The sequence below is a fragment of the Emys orbicularis genome, chromosome 5, assembly GCF_028017835.1.
Source record: "Emys orbicularis isolate rEmyOrb1 chromosome 5, rEmyOrb1.hap1, whole genome shotgun sequence".
In the NCBI taxonomy this organism is placed as follows: Eukaryota; Metazoa; Chordata; order Testudines; family Emydidae; genus Emys; species Emys orbicularis.
This window is the reverse complement of record NC_088687.1, coordinates 116,310,986-116,327,950: the sequence shown is the minus strand read 5'-3', so window position 1 is coordinate 116,327,950 and position 16,965 is coordinate 116,310,986. Positions and strand designations below refer to the sequence as shown.

At 37.7% G+C, this 16,965-nt stretch overlaps 1 protein-coding gene across 4 annotated transcripts in view; it reads left to right on the top strand.

Moving 5' to 3' along the window:
- The window catches only part of CPEB2 (cytoplasmic polyadenylation element binding protein 2), an 81,003-nt gene that overhangs the window by 12,564 nt on the left and 51,474 nt on the right, over positions 1-16,965 (top strand). For all 4 annotated transcript variants that reach the window (XM_065405645.1, XM_065405648.1, XM_065405646.1 and 1 more), the window contains exons 3-4: positions 6,111-6,201; positions 13,786-13,836. In XM_065405645.1, coding sequence (XP_065261717.1) covers positions 6,111-6,201; positions 13,786-13,836 — 142 coding nt within the window. The remainder of the gene's footprint in view (positions 1-6,110; positions 6,202-13,785; positions 13,837-16,965) is intronic.

The following is a 16,965-nucleotide window of genomic DNA, read 5'->3' as shown; positions in this document are numbered from 1 at the left end:
AAATACATTCTACTGAGAACAATGGCTCTGGAAAAAAGAGGATTTAAATTGCATATGGTACCATGAGAACTCCACTTCTTTTCCACACATTTTTTTAAATGATCTGGAGAATTCTAGAACAAAATTGCAAATGTGATGGTGTACATAGTATTTTCCTAGAGTCAATTCTTATCAGTTTTGCTGGTGCTAGTGGAACGTATCAGAAATTGAAAGGAATAGAGGGCCTTGTTTTGAAGACGTGTATTAGTTGGGAATCAAATATGGTCCTTCACTTCCTTGACCATTGGTGATATGAGAAGCAGCACACTGCCTCCAAAGTAAGATTGCACATTATGCTAGCAGTATTATCTGGGTGACTGAAGAAAGGGCCTTGTTAACTCCAGTCTAGAAGTAGTAACATTCAGATCTCCTCATCCAGGAAGACTACACCTGATACGTTCTTTTTAAATGAGAAAGGTTGGAGGAAACTAAGTGGTAAACAAAGTGTGAAAGAGAGATTATTAGAAATAGGGTTGAGTTTGATGGAATCAATAAATGCATGAAATCCAGGGGGTAGGTAAAAATGAAGTGGCTAATTTGTATGTGCTTTTTCAGTTAGTGGTGAGATTGGTGCCTTAGAGAAAATGTAAAGTCCCGTCCCCCTAGTTTTAGATCTACTGAAAAATTTAACCCCTGAACATGTATTCTGTTAGTGTACTACTTTGTGCTAAGTTGACTGACAGGACTTCTAGTGACATTGCATCTGATGGTTAGAATACTTGATGTTTCTACTGTGTAAAGAACTTGTAAACATAGCTTCTGAAAAGTCAGCTGACAGATCAAGTTTTCTCTAAAATATTTTCCTTATTGTAAGAGCCTTAAAATGAACCCAATTATAGCTTGTAGGGGAATTGAGGGTACCTTTGAGACTAAGTTCGTTTGGTGTAAACTTTCAATTTCAGTTCATTATGTTGTATTTTGAAACTGAGAAGCTATTGAAGCACCAGAAGATTAGATCAAGCAGGATTCAAGCACTTCTATATTCAAAACAATGAAAAGCTAATAAGAGAATCTGGCAACAAATTCACTGTGCTATTTTTTGTAATACAAGAAACTCATTACTACGCTTGTGAAAAATTCTTGGCGACCCAAAGTAGTTTATGTAATTATCTTTTATTGGCCCAACTTATGTTGGTGGAAGGTACAAGCTTTTGAGAGATCTTCTTCAGGTCTGGGGAAGGAAGCAGAGTGTCTGAGCTAACTACAAATCGGGATAGACTGTGACTCATAAGGGGTAACACACAGTAGGTGGTCACGTGAAATGAAGTGGTCAACTGAGTGATAGATTGCTATGCATCAAGGGTTAGAAGTGGGCAATTAAAGGTAGCAGGAGGGTGGGGGTGTTACAGATTGTTGTAATGAGCCATAAAACCAGTGTCCACATTGAGTCAGTGGTTTTTGGTGCCTAGCAGTTATGAATGTATGTTCCCAGGATCATCTTTTGAAGGTGTTGTGCAAGTTTCCTTGGAGGAGGAGTATTGAAAGATCAGCTCTAGAGTGATTGCTTTGTGAAAAGTGTTCTCCTGAGGGTGATATGGTGTTTTTGTCTTTTATCATTTTCCTGTGTGACTTCATTTGAGAATGTAGTGATTGTCTGGTTTCACCCCACATAGTTGTTGGGACATTTAATGCACTTGATAAGGTATACCACAAGTTGTGATAAGCATATGTAGGACCCATGAATCTTGGAAGGTGTGTTGTGCCAGAGTATTGATCGTTTTAGCAGTGGAGATATGTTCGCAGATTTTTCATCTGTTGTTCTGGCAGGGTCGGGTGCCACTTGGAGTTGGTGTTGTGGTCTGTGGGAAGCTTGTATCTGATGATGAGGTTGAAGGGTGGTTTGAAGGCCAGTAGAGGGGGTTTGGGAAAGATTTATTTCAGGATGTAATTCCCATCAAATATGGATTGTAATTGTTTGATCCCCTGTATGGGTTCCAGTATGAGGTGGTAGTGACAATTAGGGGTGTGCTGTCAGTGGGTTTTTTTCTGTGTTGAAGTAGGCTTTTCCAGGGTATTTGCGTGGCCCATTCCATGATGCGATCTACTTCTCTGGTGGAGTGTCCTGGTTTAGTGAAGGTGGCTTTAAGTGTGTTTAGGTGTGTATCGTGGACTTTCTCTTCAGAGCAAATTCTGAGATATCTGAGTGCATGTCTGAGAGATAAGAGATTTTGGTATGTCTGGGGTGATTGGTGGGTTCTTGATATGGTTGTTAGTAGGGTTCCATTGTTTAAGCTAATTGTGCTGTCCAAGAAATTGACGCTAGTGTGGCAGTGTTCTGGAGAGTTTGTTGGAAGGGCGGTGATTGATAGAAATCTATGAGAGAGCTTAGGTCTTCTGTCAAGAGGATGAAAACATCATTGATGCAGGTGTATTGTTGGTTTCATGGTGCATTTTTCCAGAACTTATCTATTTCTTGTATAATTATCAGCTGCTTGAGACATCTCAATAGTGTATTAATGTTCAAACTAACGTATTCTGCCATCTCTACAAGCATAGTATTGTTTACTCTATTTTATTCTCTGTGGTTGATCGGTCTGTTAGCCTGATGTTTTTGTAAAAAACTTTGTCAAAGGTGACTTTGAGACTAACACAAAGTATTATACTTGCAAGATATTCTCTCCATATTACTGATTCAGTCTGCATTGTCACTACTTCAGCAAATTGATGAATGGGTACAAGAAGATTTGTAACATGAGTCACTTGACTACGCTGAACATGTGTTAGTGGTCAGAACAATCCCCTTTCAAAGAACTAGTTGTAACCTTTCCTTCTGGACATCGAGCTTGATGTGGTGACTTACACACATACACACAGACTTCTTATTATAGCAACACTTTTTGGTGCTGCCTTAGAAAGCAAAGGCCTACACTTGATACCTGCGCTCTGTAAAGCTGTATTGGCTGCCTATTTAGGGAGTATGTTTCAAACTTTTACGCTGATAAAACTTACTGGAACAAAGACTTAAAATTGGGCCCTGTACCCAAAGAAATTTCTATTTTCCTTGAGATAGTCAAGTTTGGACTAGCTGATTACACTGTATAGTTGAGTGTATGGCTAGGAGCGGCCTGTCAATTTTGAATGCTTACTCCCTAGATGTCTGCCAAAGCTCATTGGTGGCATCTTTCAAGGCAAGGCTGAAGGTTTGTGTATTTTGTAGGCTTTATTACTTTGTAGTAGGTTAGGATTTGGCCAGATTAGATATCTAGCTATTTATTTTGGTGTCCTCGCTAGTGTATGTTTTTTTGTGCAGTGATTAGGTGCTTTTTGTTTTCAGATGTTTTAAAAATGAATGATAAACATTTTAAGACCACTTTGTGGCTGGTCTTGCTCAGGGGCATAGTGGACACGGTGGTACAACGGTCCTTTCTTCCTTCCTCCCACACTTTTTAAACTTCCTTGCGGGGGCATGACATGCTTAGGGTAAGTACCCAAAATGGAGTGATATAAGGGCAGGACTATGACCCCTGTATATTGTCACCACCCCAAAAAGAGCTAGTGTCACAATCTGCCCTTTAACAGGAAGAACTTTATTCCTTCTCTCACCTCTATAGTCATGTGGCAATATTCTAACCAAAAGAATCTAAACTGTAAGACACTTGAACTAGAACTTTGTTACATAGATGTATTAATTGCCACATGAGCCACAAATACTTGAATAACGGCAACTAGTTGCATAGTCCGTACTACTGGTTACGAATTTCAAAATCTTACTGGTATTTTCAGATATGTTTAAATATAGTATTCTATCTGTAGCTTCCTAGCCAGTAAATCAGAAGTTGTATGTTAAAGACTTTTTTTTAACTTATTTCGCTATCACTGACAATACAGTTCCTATAGTTTTCCTGTGGAAAATTGATTCCCGCCCCCCGAGAACCTACATTTTTGTTGAAAAACATTGGTGGGGAAAATTTCCAACCAGCTCTAATATGCTAAAAGTTGTAAAGCTAGAGGGTGCACACTTTGTTGCTTCTGTAGGACAAGCTTATTGCCTGTGCAATCTTAACCTGTTCCTTTTGTACATTTGCAATAACATAGTCTTTAATGAAATTATTAAACTTTTTTTTCTTGTCTCATTCAGTGCACAAAACAAATGGTGCTCACTTAGTGAGCAGCTATTCAGTATTCTCCTTTTCTACATTGTTCAATGAGTGGACCCGTGCCTTATTTACTGCACGCTATTCAAACCCTACTCCAAAGACGGAGTTATTAATTTCCTCAGGGGGTTTTCTGTGGTGCTCATCACTATGGTATCTGGTTCACAAATATCAATGAATTAATTTTGTTGCCCCCCTCCCCCACCGTGATATGAGGGGGTATTCTTATCCCCATTTTACAAATGGGGAACTGAAGCACAGAGATTAAGGTAAAAATTATACACTAACTTTGCTCAATTTGAGACACCTAGGATCTGATTTTTTTTCAGTCTACTTAGCATAATAAAGAACTTCATATATTCAAAGCACAACTCCCCAGACTTCAGTTGCAGCTATGAGCATTTAATACTTCTCCAAATGAGACCACAGAGTCGTGAGTCACATACCCAAAAAGGTGGAGCGCATAGTTAATTGCCACCTGTGAAATGTTTGCTTTAAGTGACTTGCCCAACTTAATATAGGAACTCTGTGGCAGAGGCAGAGAGGAAAGCCAATTCTCAGGGCAGCATTCAACCTCTAACTATGGCACCATCCTTCTTTATAATCCTCTGCCTCGTTCAATATACACCTTCCAACTTTTGCAGCAAATTGAATTCAGAGTTTGTGTTGGGGTGTATACTCCACACAAGGCTTGACTAAGTAAAAAGGGCCAATTAACCCTGTGACAGGCTGCACCTGGAGGAGAGTTAGGGCTGGTAAAGCCTAATGACTAATGAAATCCAAGTGGCAGAGGAGCTGGGACAGTCATAAAGAGAGGAAGATGGTGATAAGAGAGGGCTATAAGAAGGAACTCTGCAGTCTTTCCCCAGAGAAGAGGGGAGTTGGCAAGAGACAAGGAGGAAGGAGGTCTAGGAGGAGAGTAAGCCCTGGGATCCTGATTTGGATTATAGACTCTGGCAAGAACCCGAGAGGGGCGGGGGGTGAAATAGCCACAGGGAGATGGGAATGCTCCAGTGGTAACCTAAGGGTAGGCCAGAAGATAAGGAAAAGTAAGAAGGAGACCAGGAAAACAGCAACAGAGTCTGGGATTTCATATGCCATGGTTGCTAGTGATAGGGTCTCTGAGCTGGAACCCGGAGTGGTAGGTGGGCCAGACGGACGTTGAAATCCTAGAAAGCAAAAATTATTGTGGCCTGGCCAGAGGGCCAAGCTACAAAGAGGCAGTGTCTTGCTGAGGATTTGGGTGCAGAGACACCAGCCCGTCACCTTAGAGACAGCTGTGAAACTCATGGAGGAGTTTGTGGAAGCAGGAGTCCCTAACAAAATTACCCGTCCATTTTGAGAGACCAGGAAGGGAGCAGTCGAGTATTGAGAGAGAGAGAGAGAGAGAAAGATGAGCCAGAAGTAAGTGGTGAACTCTGTGATAGGATCCTACAGACAAGTCTTCACTATATACACCTGATTCTCCCCGGAGCAGGTCCATCCTGTGCACTGAATGAGGCAGGGGGTCTGTTAAAAAAAAATTATGTGGTCATGTAATTAAATGTTTATCATTATGCATACACAAAAGGGCCTTGAGTTGAGGCTGTACAGTCTTAATTGTGGCATTTCTTAAGTTTTGAGTGTTTGATTTTGCAGACTTGATAATATTCTTTAAGTGTGTGTGTGTGTGTGTGTATGTCTGTATAATGTGTATATAACTTGACGTGAAGGAAAAGATGTTGAACTATATCTTTTCCAGATTCAAAGTATATCTCTGGTTTTATATTTGGCTGCCATAAAAGCTACTTTCAGGAAAGTTCTATTCAAACTAACAAGCAATAGTCCATTTTCACCACCTTTTGGCTTTTACACTGCCATCCATCACCACATTATGAGTGCACTACCTCAAAGTAGTCTCAGTCTTCCTGTCAAGTTTCCATGTTTAAAAAGTACAATTTTTGTACTCCAGTACTAAGAAATTTTGTTCCCTTTTAGGATCGAAATAGAATGTATGACAGTCTGAATATGCACTCATTGGAAAACTCTCTTATTGACATCATGAGAGCAGAGCACGATCCGCTTAAAGGTATGTTACTATGCTAACTAAAGAAAATGTCACCCATTCTTTGTTAATTTAGATTCATTTTGAATTGGTAGCTGAATTGCTTCTTCAACCCATAGAAAGCATCATTTCAAATATATATTATAATCTATATTTATATGCAAAATATATTTATGGTTGATTTACAATTTACAATATTGGTGTCCTTTATTTCTAATATAAATAGTTTACTTCAAGAACCCAGCTGACTCGAAAAGTCACTCTTCAGCTGCAACATATTTCTGCCTTCAAACATTTACAGTGTTCATATATCCGTGTTGGTCCCAAAATATTAGTAAGACAAGATGGATGAGGGTAATATCTTTTATTGGACCAACTTCTGTTGGAGAGAGAGACAAGCTTTCAAGTTTACAAAGAGCTCTTCTTTAGGTCTGGGAAAGGTACTTAGAGTATCACAGAATACAAGGTAGAATAGATAAGGAGTTGATGCATGTTGCAAGAGACTATTCAAGGTGAAGTGGGAAGTTAACACCTTTATCTCGTTCATCTTGTCTCTCTTGGTATGTTTAGACATTTTTTGTCCACTCTTTTTGAGGATAATTCCAAATTGATTGAGTGAAATGTGAAGACACATTCTTGGCTACTGGTACTAGTGCATACATAAATTAGTCTTAATCTGAAGTTAAAATTCCTCAGACTTGTAAAAAATAAGAACTCTAGCTGCATACCATTGGTAATAGAAAAGTATTGGAACTGTAGTGAAATTATAGCTTAACTACATGTGTGTTTTAACACAAATAACTCAATTCTGTCCTGTAAACTTTTTTTTCCAAAACAGGAGAGAGTAACCTGTTTGTACAAGTAACCTGTTTCTTTGAGGTTAAAAGTGCAGCTAGTTCATTTCTGAACTTTTGGAAAGTTGTTTCCTCTCCTCCGACATGCTTCATTGAAATCATAGGGCCACAGCAGTGACCTTATAGTTAGTTTGTGGACTTCAATTTTAATTCCTGTTTTCACTGTGTAATGACTTAAAAATTCAGCACAAAAGAATTTTAACAGTCTTAATCTAAGTCCAGAGGACTTATTTTTAAAGTTTTGAATCAACCCAAGCCATCTGAGTTGTGCAAGTGAAATGTTATTTCTTTTTTTGTGCTATGTTTAAACTATTTCTCCTCCAATTTAGACGTGTTTAAAGACTTCAAACTTGCTATGCATTTAGTACTCACTACAAGAAAAGTGCCTTTTCTTATTCAAAGAAATTAGGTTCAGAACTAGGTATGGTTAGAAGTAATTACTATTCATGTATGGTAGTCTGTGCTCATCCACTCATTTTCTACCTCCAGAAATTCCTAATTATTATTTATCTTACATTAACACAGAGGCCTCAATTTTGATAAGGCTCACATTGTGCGAGGTACCGTACAAACACATATTAAGAGATAGGCAATGTCTAAGGTCTTTTGGGCAGGGACTATCTTTAGGCAACCACAAATTGCCACACTTCTCCTTCTTAGGTGACAAATCCTCTGTTTCTCAATAAATCATGTTACATCTTAGCTACCTGTTTTGTTGGAAGTTTTCAAAACCTACCTAGAAGTCTAGTCTACTTTTGAAAAAAATTATTGTAATTTCAATCAGAATAACTTGATTATTCAAACTCCATCTGGGGATGTGCACTTTGGATGTGCTGCTACAGTATAACTTAACCCTCAGTTTGCCCCACATCTACACTGTCATGATACTGTGCTGCACTGATTGTGGCATATTGCATCTTCACTAAGACTAAAGATAAAATTTTAAAACCAGTGTGCTTAAAGTTAACACTTCTAATTTAGGAACTTCTGAAAACATGATGAATTCAATAGGAGGTGTAGACATTCTGTGCTTCTAAAAATTAGGTCAGTAGAGGCCTAAATATAGATGTAGGTCTTTAAATCTCTGATCCTAAAGTTTTGGCCTACACATTGCCATACATATAATGGCATTTCATAATATGGCTGCTGATGTTCATAAGTGTACTAAAACTGATTAATGTCTGAGCACGCATTCTGAAAGTCAAATATAAAGGTGGATTAAAAGGAAAAGCTTTTATTTGAGAGGCAGAGAATAATCCACACTCACCAACTGAATTTAAATTGAGTAGTTGAGTACATCTGTTTGAACTAAATATTTTGAGCAAGATATTGCTTCTCTTTGGGAAATATATTACTTGTTCAAAGTGAAAGGATAAATTATTGATTAACATAAAGCATTCTTCAATTCTATTCCTTAAGAGTAAATGGGAGAAAAAGTGACATCCATGAGAATAGCTTAAAACCTATCTTCCACCCCCTTTACTTTTTGCAGTCTCCACGTGTCATTCCTTTGATTTTGGCAACTTCAATATTCCTTTTTAAGGTGCAGGACAAAAGAAGCTACAAACCCTTAGTTTTTGTTAGTTCAGACCCTACAACAGTGTCTCGGTAGCCAAATTCTCTTCGAGTGTCTTGCCCATCACAATATTTCTAAAGTTAACTGACAAACCTGGCGTGTTTATTTGTAGAATGTGCCTACTTAATAAAATCTCTTGGTAAATAGTATGGTTTGTTATAACAAAAATGTTTTTATAGCAAGTTTTTTCAATTGTAAATTTAAACAAAACAATGCATCTTTTATGTAGTACTGCAGTGGTAAAATGAAAGTCCTTGGAATTTTAAGCACGTGTTTCAGATTTAGCTGCTTACAGTGTCTGGAGTATGACTAAGCATCTTGTCTTGGATTATTGGAATGCAGAACAGACCTTGTATGTACTAGTTTACAGCATTTGTCTTTATATTTTATATTTGAAAATCCATTTGTTAGAAAATGGGGATTTCACTGTTTTTGCTCTCATTAATTTACAGAACTATGGATTTTATCTAATTACTTTCTGCTGTAAGATAAATTCAGACATGTTCTAAGAACTAGCATATGTTTATAAATATGCAGTTCTAACTTTATTTACTCTAAGTTTAATCAGTATAAAGTCTCTGATCAAAGTAAAATGTAATTCTTATGTAAATCTAAATAAGTCTTTGAAAACTGGATGTTAAACTTTGTAAATTTTTATAATGGTCTTAATGCTATAGAAAAATAAGATTGTAACATTTAACATCTGGATTGAACTTTTATCCATATTGCTTTCCCACCAGGCATTTCAGATCAAAATATTAGTAAACAGCATTTAAGTTAGAGACTTAACTTTTAAGATCAGTAGAATCCAAGCTGAAGACAGTGAGGTCATATACCAAAATTATAAAGCTGTTCCTTACTGATTCTTCTTTTAACATCTGACTCAAGTTGTTTTGAGGAGCACTAGAGAACATCAGAGAAAAGCCAAGCTGAAGTACCTGAACATTGGTCCCCAGGCTGCTTCTTTTAGAAATGGTCTTTTGTGTTTTGTTTTGTTTTTTCCAAACTGCTTCTTGCTCATGCCAAAAACACACAGAGAAGACTTGATTTATAGGTATTGCAACAGCAAGCAATTCAGTGTACTTATGCTAGACTAGGTCATGTTAACAGGCAATTGGACAAGTAACTATGCTTCTCGTGGAAGTGCATTAGAACTGAGAAGCTAGTGGCTTATGGTGTCGCTTTGGGGATTCTTTTTATTTTTGTTGAAGAGCCTGAATTGTGTCTCCAGTGTGGATAAGCTGGAGTCTTTCCCCCTCCCCCCTTGTGTGTTTAACGTGTTCTGTGTTGAAAGGAAGCAATATTAGTCTTGAAGCCTGATTCACCACTACTTGCTTTCCTGTAGCCACTTACACCTGTGCAAAATAGATGTAAAATATTATCAAATCAGAAGTAGTCACTCATTTACATAAGTGGTAATATTTTACACCCATTTTGTAAGGTGTAAACAGGCATTACACATTTTCTCTGTGCTTCTCTATAAGGGGAAAACAAACTTGGGGAAATTGTTAGGAATATTACAAGAATAGTAGATTATTATAATAGACACTAGGAGATAGTGAGGAAAGGAAAATTACAATATAGGTTTACCTATGGAAAAAAGAGTTTGATATAATTGAAAGCTTCTCTGTATCTGCATTTCTTATTTGTAGTTTCCATTCCTAGCATCTTACTTAGTCTCAACACACCTGAAGAGCTTGCTTTTGAAAGCCACCAGATGGACCATGCTCACTGGAGGAGGTTGGGGGGAGGTGGGGGTAGACAGCAGATTTGTAACTGTTTACAGATAATTTTTTTCCACCATAAGAGAAATAGAACTTAGGCAATGAACTGCAAAAAAAAATTAGCATTAGTGCAACAGTAAGGTTGCAAGTTCAAATATTAATGTCTCTACTAAAAGTTAATGTTGCTCTCGTAACATTAGCAGTGTTGTGTTGCACATTTTATACTTCATAAAATACACAACACACCACCAAGTTATGTTGCTGAGTAAGCTTAAGGAGATATCAACTTTAAAATTGCACTTTTACCTGAATTTTTTTTACTTATTATCACTGAAAGAGACTTGAAAAAAATACTTTTTTACTTTATATATTTGACAGCACTTTGTGTGAGGTTGGGTTCACAGTTTCCCTACCTCTGTTTATGTGGGTCTTTCATGTATCATCAGGGTAAAGAGAAACTTTTGAAAATAGGAAAATATGGTTGTAAAAACAACAAAAGTTGATAAAGAGAAATGGGAAAATGTAGTACCTGAATCTTCTCTTAGCTTTTTTAATTGACTGATTTCAGATTGACAGTGTCTCTTTAAACTTTCCTTGACTTTTTAGTGTGCTTAACCACTCAAACATGCATTTAATAAGAACATAATTGTATTTTATTAACAACCACTTTCAAAAAAATTGAAAAGAAATTGGAGAACTGTTTAAAAAAAACCCTGATCTTGCGACTGACTTCATGCGGGAAAAACTGTACATTCACACACAATCCCATTAAACCAGTTGCATTCCCTGCGAGTGCTGAGGTTTGCCCACACACAGGAACTTGCAAAATCAAACTATAATAATAATATATATGCAAAAATGCTATGTTAAAAATGTTCTTAGGGTTGCAAAGTCAAGCACTCCAAAGGTAGGAAATGCCCAAATTAAGGTGGCCTGTGCAACCAATGCACAAGACGAATGGGGCTTGGTGAATAAGATAACTGTTCTATATTTCTTTTTATCCTCCTTCAAACAAACACCATCCCAACCCTACACAAAAAATGAAGTTCCTCATTTCTTCATAAGCTTGTCTATGGGGCTTAGCAACGTAGTGTCTTAAATTCTCTCTCTGTTCTATCTCAAGGAAAATATTATTCCTGTTTTACAAAGGGATAACTGAGGCACAGGAACATTAAGAGTAAATTTGCAAATCGCCACTAATTTGGAGAACCCAACTTGATATATCCAGGGACGTGATTTTGTTATAGCACTTGATGTTCTCAAAGTACTGTACAGATATTAATTAATCAGTCCTCACAACAACCCTGTGGCTGAGCATGGATGAGCATTATCCCCCTCTTATAGACTAGCACTGGAGAACTGAGACAAAAAGGCCAAGTGACTTGCCCAATTTCACACAGTGAATCAGTATCAGAGCCAAAATTAGAATTTTGGACTGCCTCACTTTCAATTCTGTGCTCACTTTTCCAGAACATACTGCCTTACTGCCAGAGGGGCTGACCAACCACAGCTCCCACTGACTTCGATTGTTGTGAATGCTCAACACAACTGAAAAGTGGACTTCAGTTGTCTCAGATTTGGAGCCCAGAAAATGAGGAACATAAAGTGCATCTGGAAATTTTTTTAGTTTAAGTGCCTTGCTCATGATTATGTAGGAAGTCTGTCAAAGCTAGGGATAGAACAGAGCTCTGGGGGGTGTTAATCAACGGCCTTAACCACAAGACTATCCTTTTTCTTTCTGCGGTCATCTGCCTTATTCACCACACACCTTCAACTTCTAACGTAAATGAGTCAGGGATCCTATGGAATCCTGATTCATTCACTTAAGCACCATGCATTCTGTACACTGAATGAGGAGGGGAACTTGTGGAAAAAGCAGTATGTAGAAATGTAATTAAAACTGTATCATAATGCACATAAACAAGGAAGCCTTAATTCTGGCATTTTCTCATTTTTGAGTACTTGACTTTATAATCAACGTTCTTTTTTGTAGTTTTTTGGTATGTAATTTTCACGTTTGTTTTCTTTTTCTTAAAGAAAAAGGCCAAAACCAAATTCTATTTGAACAGATTTCAGCAAAAAGCTTTTCTGGGACACAAAAAGATATCTTCTTGGGCATCAGGAGTATCCCCCTGCCAAATTTCAAAGTCCTGCAGCAAACCATAGAGGCTTTAGTTTTCCAAAGGAAAAAAGTCTGAATTTTTCTTATAATGGGAAGTGTTAGGCAGCTTGAAAGTGAGGGTGGCTACTGGTTTGTGTATGTGTGTATGCATGCTTTAAAGGTACAAGTATGCACAAAATCTTTTAATAATAATTGAGTCTTTGTATGCACAACTCCCACTGAAATCAGCGTGAGTTCCACATACACAAGGCTGCAGGATTGGATCCTTCATTGTCTCAGCAATCATCTGGTTACAGTATAATAATATTGAATGTTCAAATTAAAAATATTATGATTTCAGATGATAGTAAAGCAAGGGTGTTTTAATATCAATAAAATGTATGGATATGTTGGGATTTTTTTTACTTGTGCTTTAAGGCATGTTGCAGTTAAACAGAGCAGCTATTGTAAGTTTCTGTGTAGGTCAGTTTGCAGTACTGTCATGTTTGCAGCTTCCTGTGAACAGAAAACTTCTCCTTTTTTAATAAAAAGGAGATTGGAATGAGGAGACATTTTTACACTTTAAACATCAAATTTAACTGACAAGACCCTGTTTGCTGCAATAAATATTTTAAAATCCTGGTGTGAGTATATGAGGATTTCCTATAATTTTTACTTTAACACATTTTTGTATTTTATAATTTTACATTAATAATCCATAAACTAGCTAGCAGGAATCTCCAAGAAACTTTAAAGAATGTTAACATTCTAAAGGCTTTTAAAAAAAAATTAAATAATTGAAACATTCTTGTTTTGTTTTGGTTTTGTCAAACTAACTTAGTGGGAAGAACAATATATGCAGCAATTATATGAAGTACAACAAGATGCAATTATAAATCAGTTAAAAGCAAGTTAAATGTTTTAATCTGAACTCATAACAGGATTTTTGATACATTGGTTCAATGGAGAAATTCCAAACTGCAAAAATTAGACTCTGCTAAACAATGTGCATGTGAACAAGTTTTCACAATGAGTATGAAAGAGAATACTAGAGCAGCCAACACTATTTCTGGGTTGCATGAAACAAAAAGTGGCTTTATCCTATTGGAGCTGATCCCAAAAGCACACTGCAGATCTCATGACCAGAGAATTAAGGTTAAGAAGTTTGTTCTTGTCAACTTTAACTTGGGTCAAGGGTATTGTTGCTAATGTGCTTGGAGTTAAATATTAGCTCTTTACGTCCCCTAGGCAGAATGAAAATAAAGTATATATTTAAACTGTAGGCAGTGATTTTTCTTTCTTTTTTAAGCGTAATAACTAAAATCACGGTACTTTTTTTTTTTTTTTTTAAAGGTCGCTTGAGTTACCCACATCCAGGGACTGACAATCTTCTGATGTTAAATGGTAAGCAATTATTTCTAGCTTAGCTTAAATCTGAAATGTTAATGTAAAAATGGAATATTGTATTCTTTTACTGAGTTACCTGTATCCAGAGACAGTGACAATCTTCCAGGGACTATCACCATCTTTCAGCATTAAATGGTAAGAGTTAATCTTACAACAGCTTTTAATTAGATCTAGCTTACTTTAAATTTGAAATTCTCACATGAAAATGTTTTCTTATTTTCTGTTCCCAAGGAAGACAATATTCTGTTCACCAGAAAAATCTAGTATTTATAGAAAGCAAGAATTAAAAAAATAGAAAGTATGGATTTTCTGACATGGTATATTTTGTGGTGAATTATGCAACTAAGGCTGTGTTTGTCTGAAGTAACACTTTTGTGTACGAGAGGGGATTTGGAACTAGCTTTCTTCAAGTTCCTGGGCATATAGCTCCCACTTACGGTGTACTTGTTTCCCTGCAGCATCCAGGAGTTCAGAAGTTTTATCACTAGTGTCCGGAAGGGGATCTGTATGCACCCTGCCCCTCCCCCCCCCCCCCCCACACACACATCCATGAGGGCATAAAGGGCAGAGCAACATCACCTACCCCACAATTCCTTCTAACTGCGCCTCAGCAGAAAGTCAGAACAGCTTAGTGTCCTCCATATGCAATTTGTGATCTACAATAACCCTCAGTTCCTCTTCAGCAGAACTACCACCTAGCCAGTTATTCTCCATTTTGTTGTTGTGCATTTAATTTTTCCTTCCTAAGTGAAACACTTTGTACTTGTCATTATTGTATTTCATTGTGGATTTCAGACCAATTCTGTAATTTGTAAAGGTCACTTTAAATTCAAATCCTGTTCTTCAAAGTGCTTGCAACCCCTCCCAGCTTGATGTCATCTGCAATTTATAAGTATACTCTCCATTCCATTATCCAAGTCAATAATGAAAATATTGAATAATACTGGACCCAGACTGACCCTTGTGGGACTCCATTAGATATGCCCGCCCAGTTTGACACTGAATTCCTCCATGAGTTCTTGAAGATAATTGCTACCTGTTCTGATATTGCTTCAGCTTAAGTAACCTAGAATGAATTTCATTAGGGCCTGCCATCTTGAATGGCCTCATGTACTCATAAGGCACCTTTCTCCAGACTGAGACCTCTTCAGTCCAAACATCCAGGGTATGAATCAACAAGTAACAATCCCGTGGATGATCCTGTTGTCTCTTCACTGGTAGTTAGATCCAAACAATGTTTGCTGAGGATTGTCTTTCACTCAGATAATGCCCATGAAGACAGTTAATTGTTGACACATGTAGAAAGGACTGGAGTGCACATCTAAACCAATTCCACGTTCGTGGTCTATGGACATCTGGAGATTTGTCAGCTCACGTAAACATCCTAGAATTGAGGGTGATTCACCAGGCTTGCAAATCGTTTCTACCTCTTTTAAAGCACCAAGCAGTACACATCCTGATGGACAGCTCTATAGCAATGTATTACTTAAACAAGCAAGTGGCAGCAAAATCAGATGACCTGTATCAAGAGGTTGTTTCACTGTTGGAATGGTGCATTCTTCACCATATAGCTCTGACATCTTCCAGGGGAATTGAACCCCCTGACAGATCAGCTAAGCAAAAATAATTCATCCCCCAACGAATGCTCTTTGCAGTACTAGCAGAGTATTCAGGACATAGAGATTTCTGCAAATAGATCTCTTTACAACCAGAGATTACAGAGAGTGCCCTCTGTTGTGTTGTTGAGAGGGCCAGACAGGATGTTTCAGCAGACACGTTTCATATTGCATGGTCAGATCACCTAGTCTATGCATTTCTCCTGTTCCTGTTAATCCCCAGGATACTAAGGAAAGTGAGACAAGATAGGGCTCAAATGATCCTAGTGGGTCCATCATGGCCTCACCAGTTCTGGTATCCAGAACTACTGCATCTCTCCAGTCACTGGTTCATAACTCTCCCACTCCTGATAGACATCTCTCAAGATTCTGGGCACGTACTCCATCTGGACCAAACATCTCTTCATCTGATAGCATGGAGACTGTCTGGTTATCATCAACAAATAGGGGGAGTTCTGCCAAGGTCCAGGAGATCCTCATGGAATGTAGAAAATCTTCAACCAGGAAAACATACATAGCTAAGTGGAAGCATTTTTCCTTCTGGGTGAAGGTGAGGCAACTTGATCATGTTGATCCTATTCTATTCATTCTAGACTCTACTGCTTTAAAAACAGTAATCAGGCCTGGAATTTAGCTCAATTTAAAATTCACTGCGCTGAAATTATGACCTTTCATCCTCCTGTTCACGGTTCCTCAGTTTTTTCCCATTGAACCATCACAAAGATTCTAAAGGGGCTATTGCAGATGTTTCCACCAGTAGGAGAGATACCACTTTTGTGAAACTTGAGCTTAGCCCTTTCTTCACTAATGGGACCTCCATTTGATTCCCTTTCATCTTGCTCCCTCCATCATTAAGGGTGAATTTTTTGGTGGCAGTTACTTCTGGGTGCAGAGTAAGTGAGGTCCAAGCACTCATGTCAAATCCCCATATGTTTTTTTTTTTTTTATGCAGATAGAGTAACTATGAGGCCTCATCCTAAATTTATCCCAAAAGTTGTTTACGACTTTCACATTAGTCAATATATACACTTACTGTATTTTTTCCAAAGCCTTAACCATCCCTTGATGAGGGAAAGTTGCATACCTTGGATAACAGAGGGGGTCTCTTCTATTATTTTAATAGATTGAGACTGTTCTGGAGATTTCCTAGACTTTTTATCATGTATGGCAATTTATCAAAGGTTAGACCAGTCCCCCCTCAAAAATTATGTAAATGGATTGTGGACTGTCTCAAGATTTCATACCTTGTTAATAAGCTACAACATCCAGTTCCAGTGACTTCTCATTCTACTAGATCCCAAGCTACCTCAGCAGTGTGCTTCAGTAGTGTTCCAATAGTTGAAATTTGTAGACCAGCTACATGGTCCTCAGTGCCTACATTTACCAACAATTATACTCTGGTGTCAGCATCTAGAGCTAATACTCAGGTTGGAAGAGAAGGTCTTCAGTCTTTTCCAAATAACCACCTAGCTTCTACCACCTGGAACATCAAACTGCTACTAAACGTCAT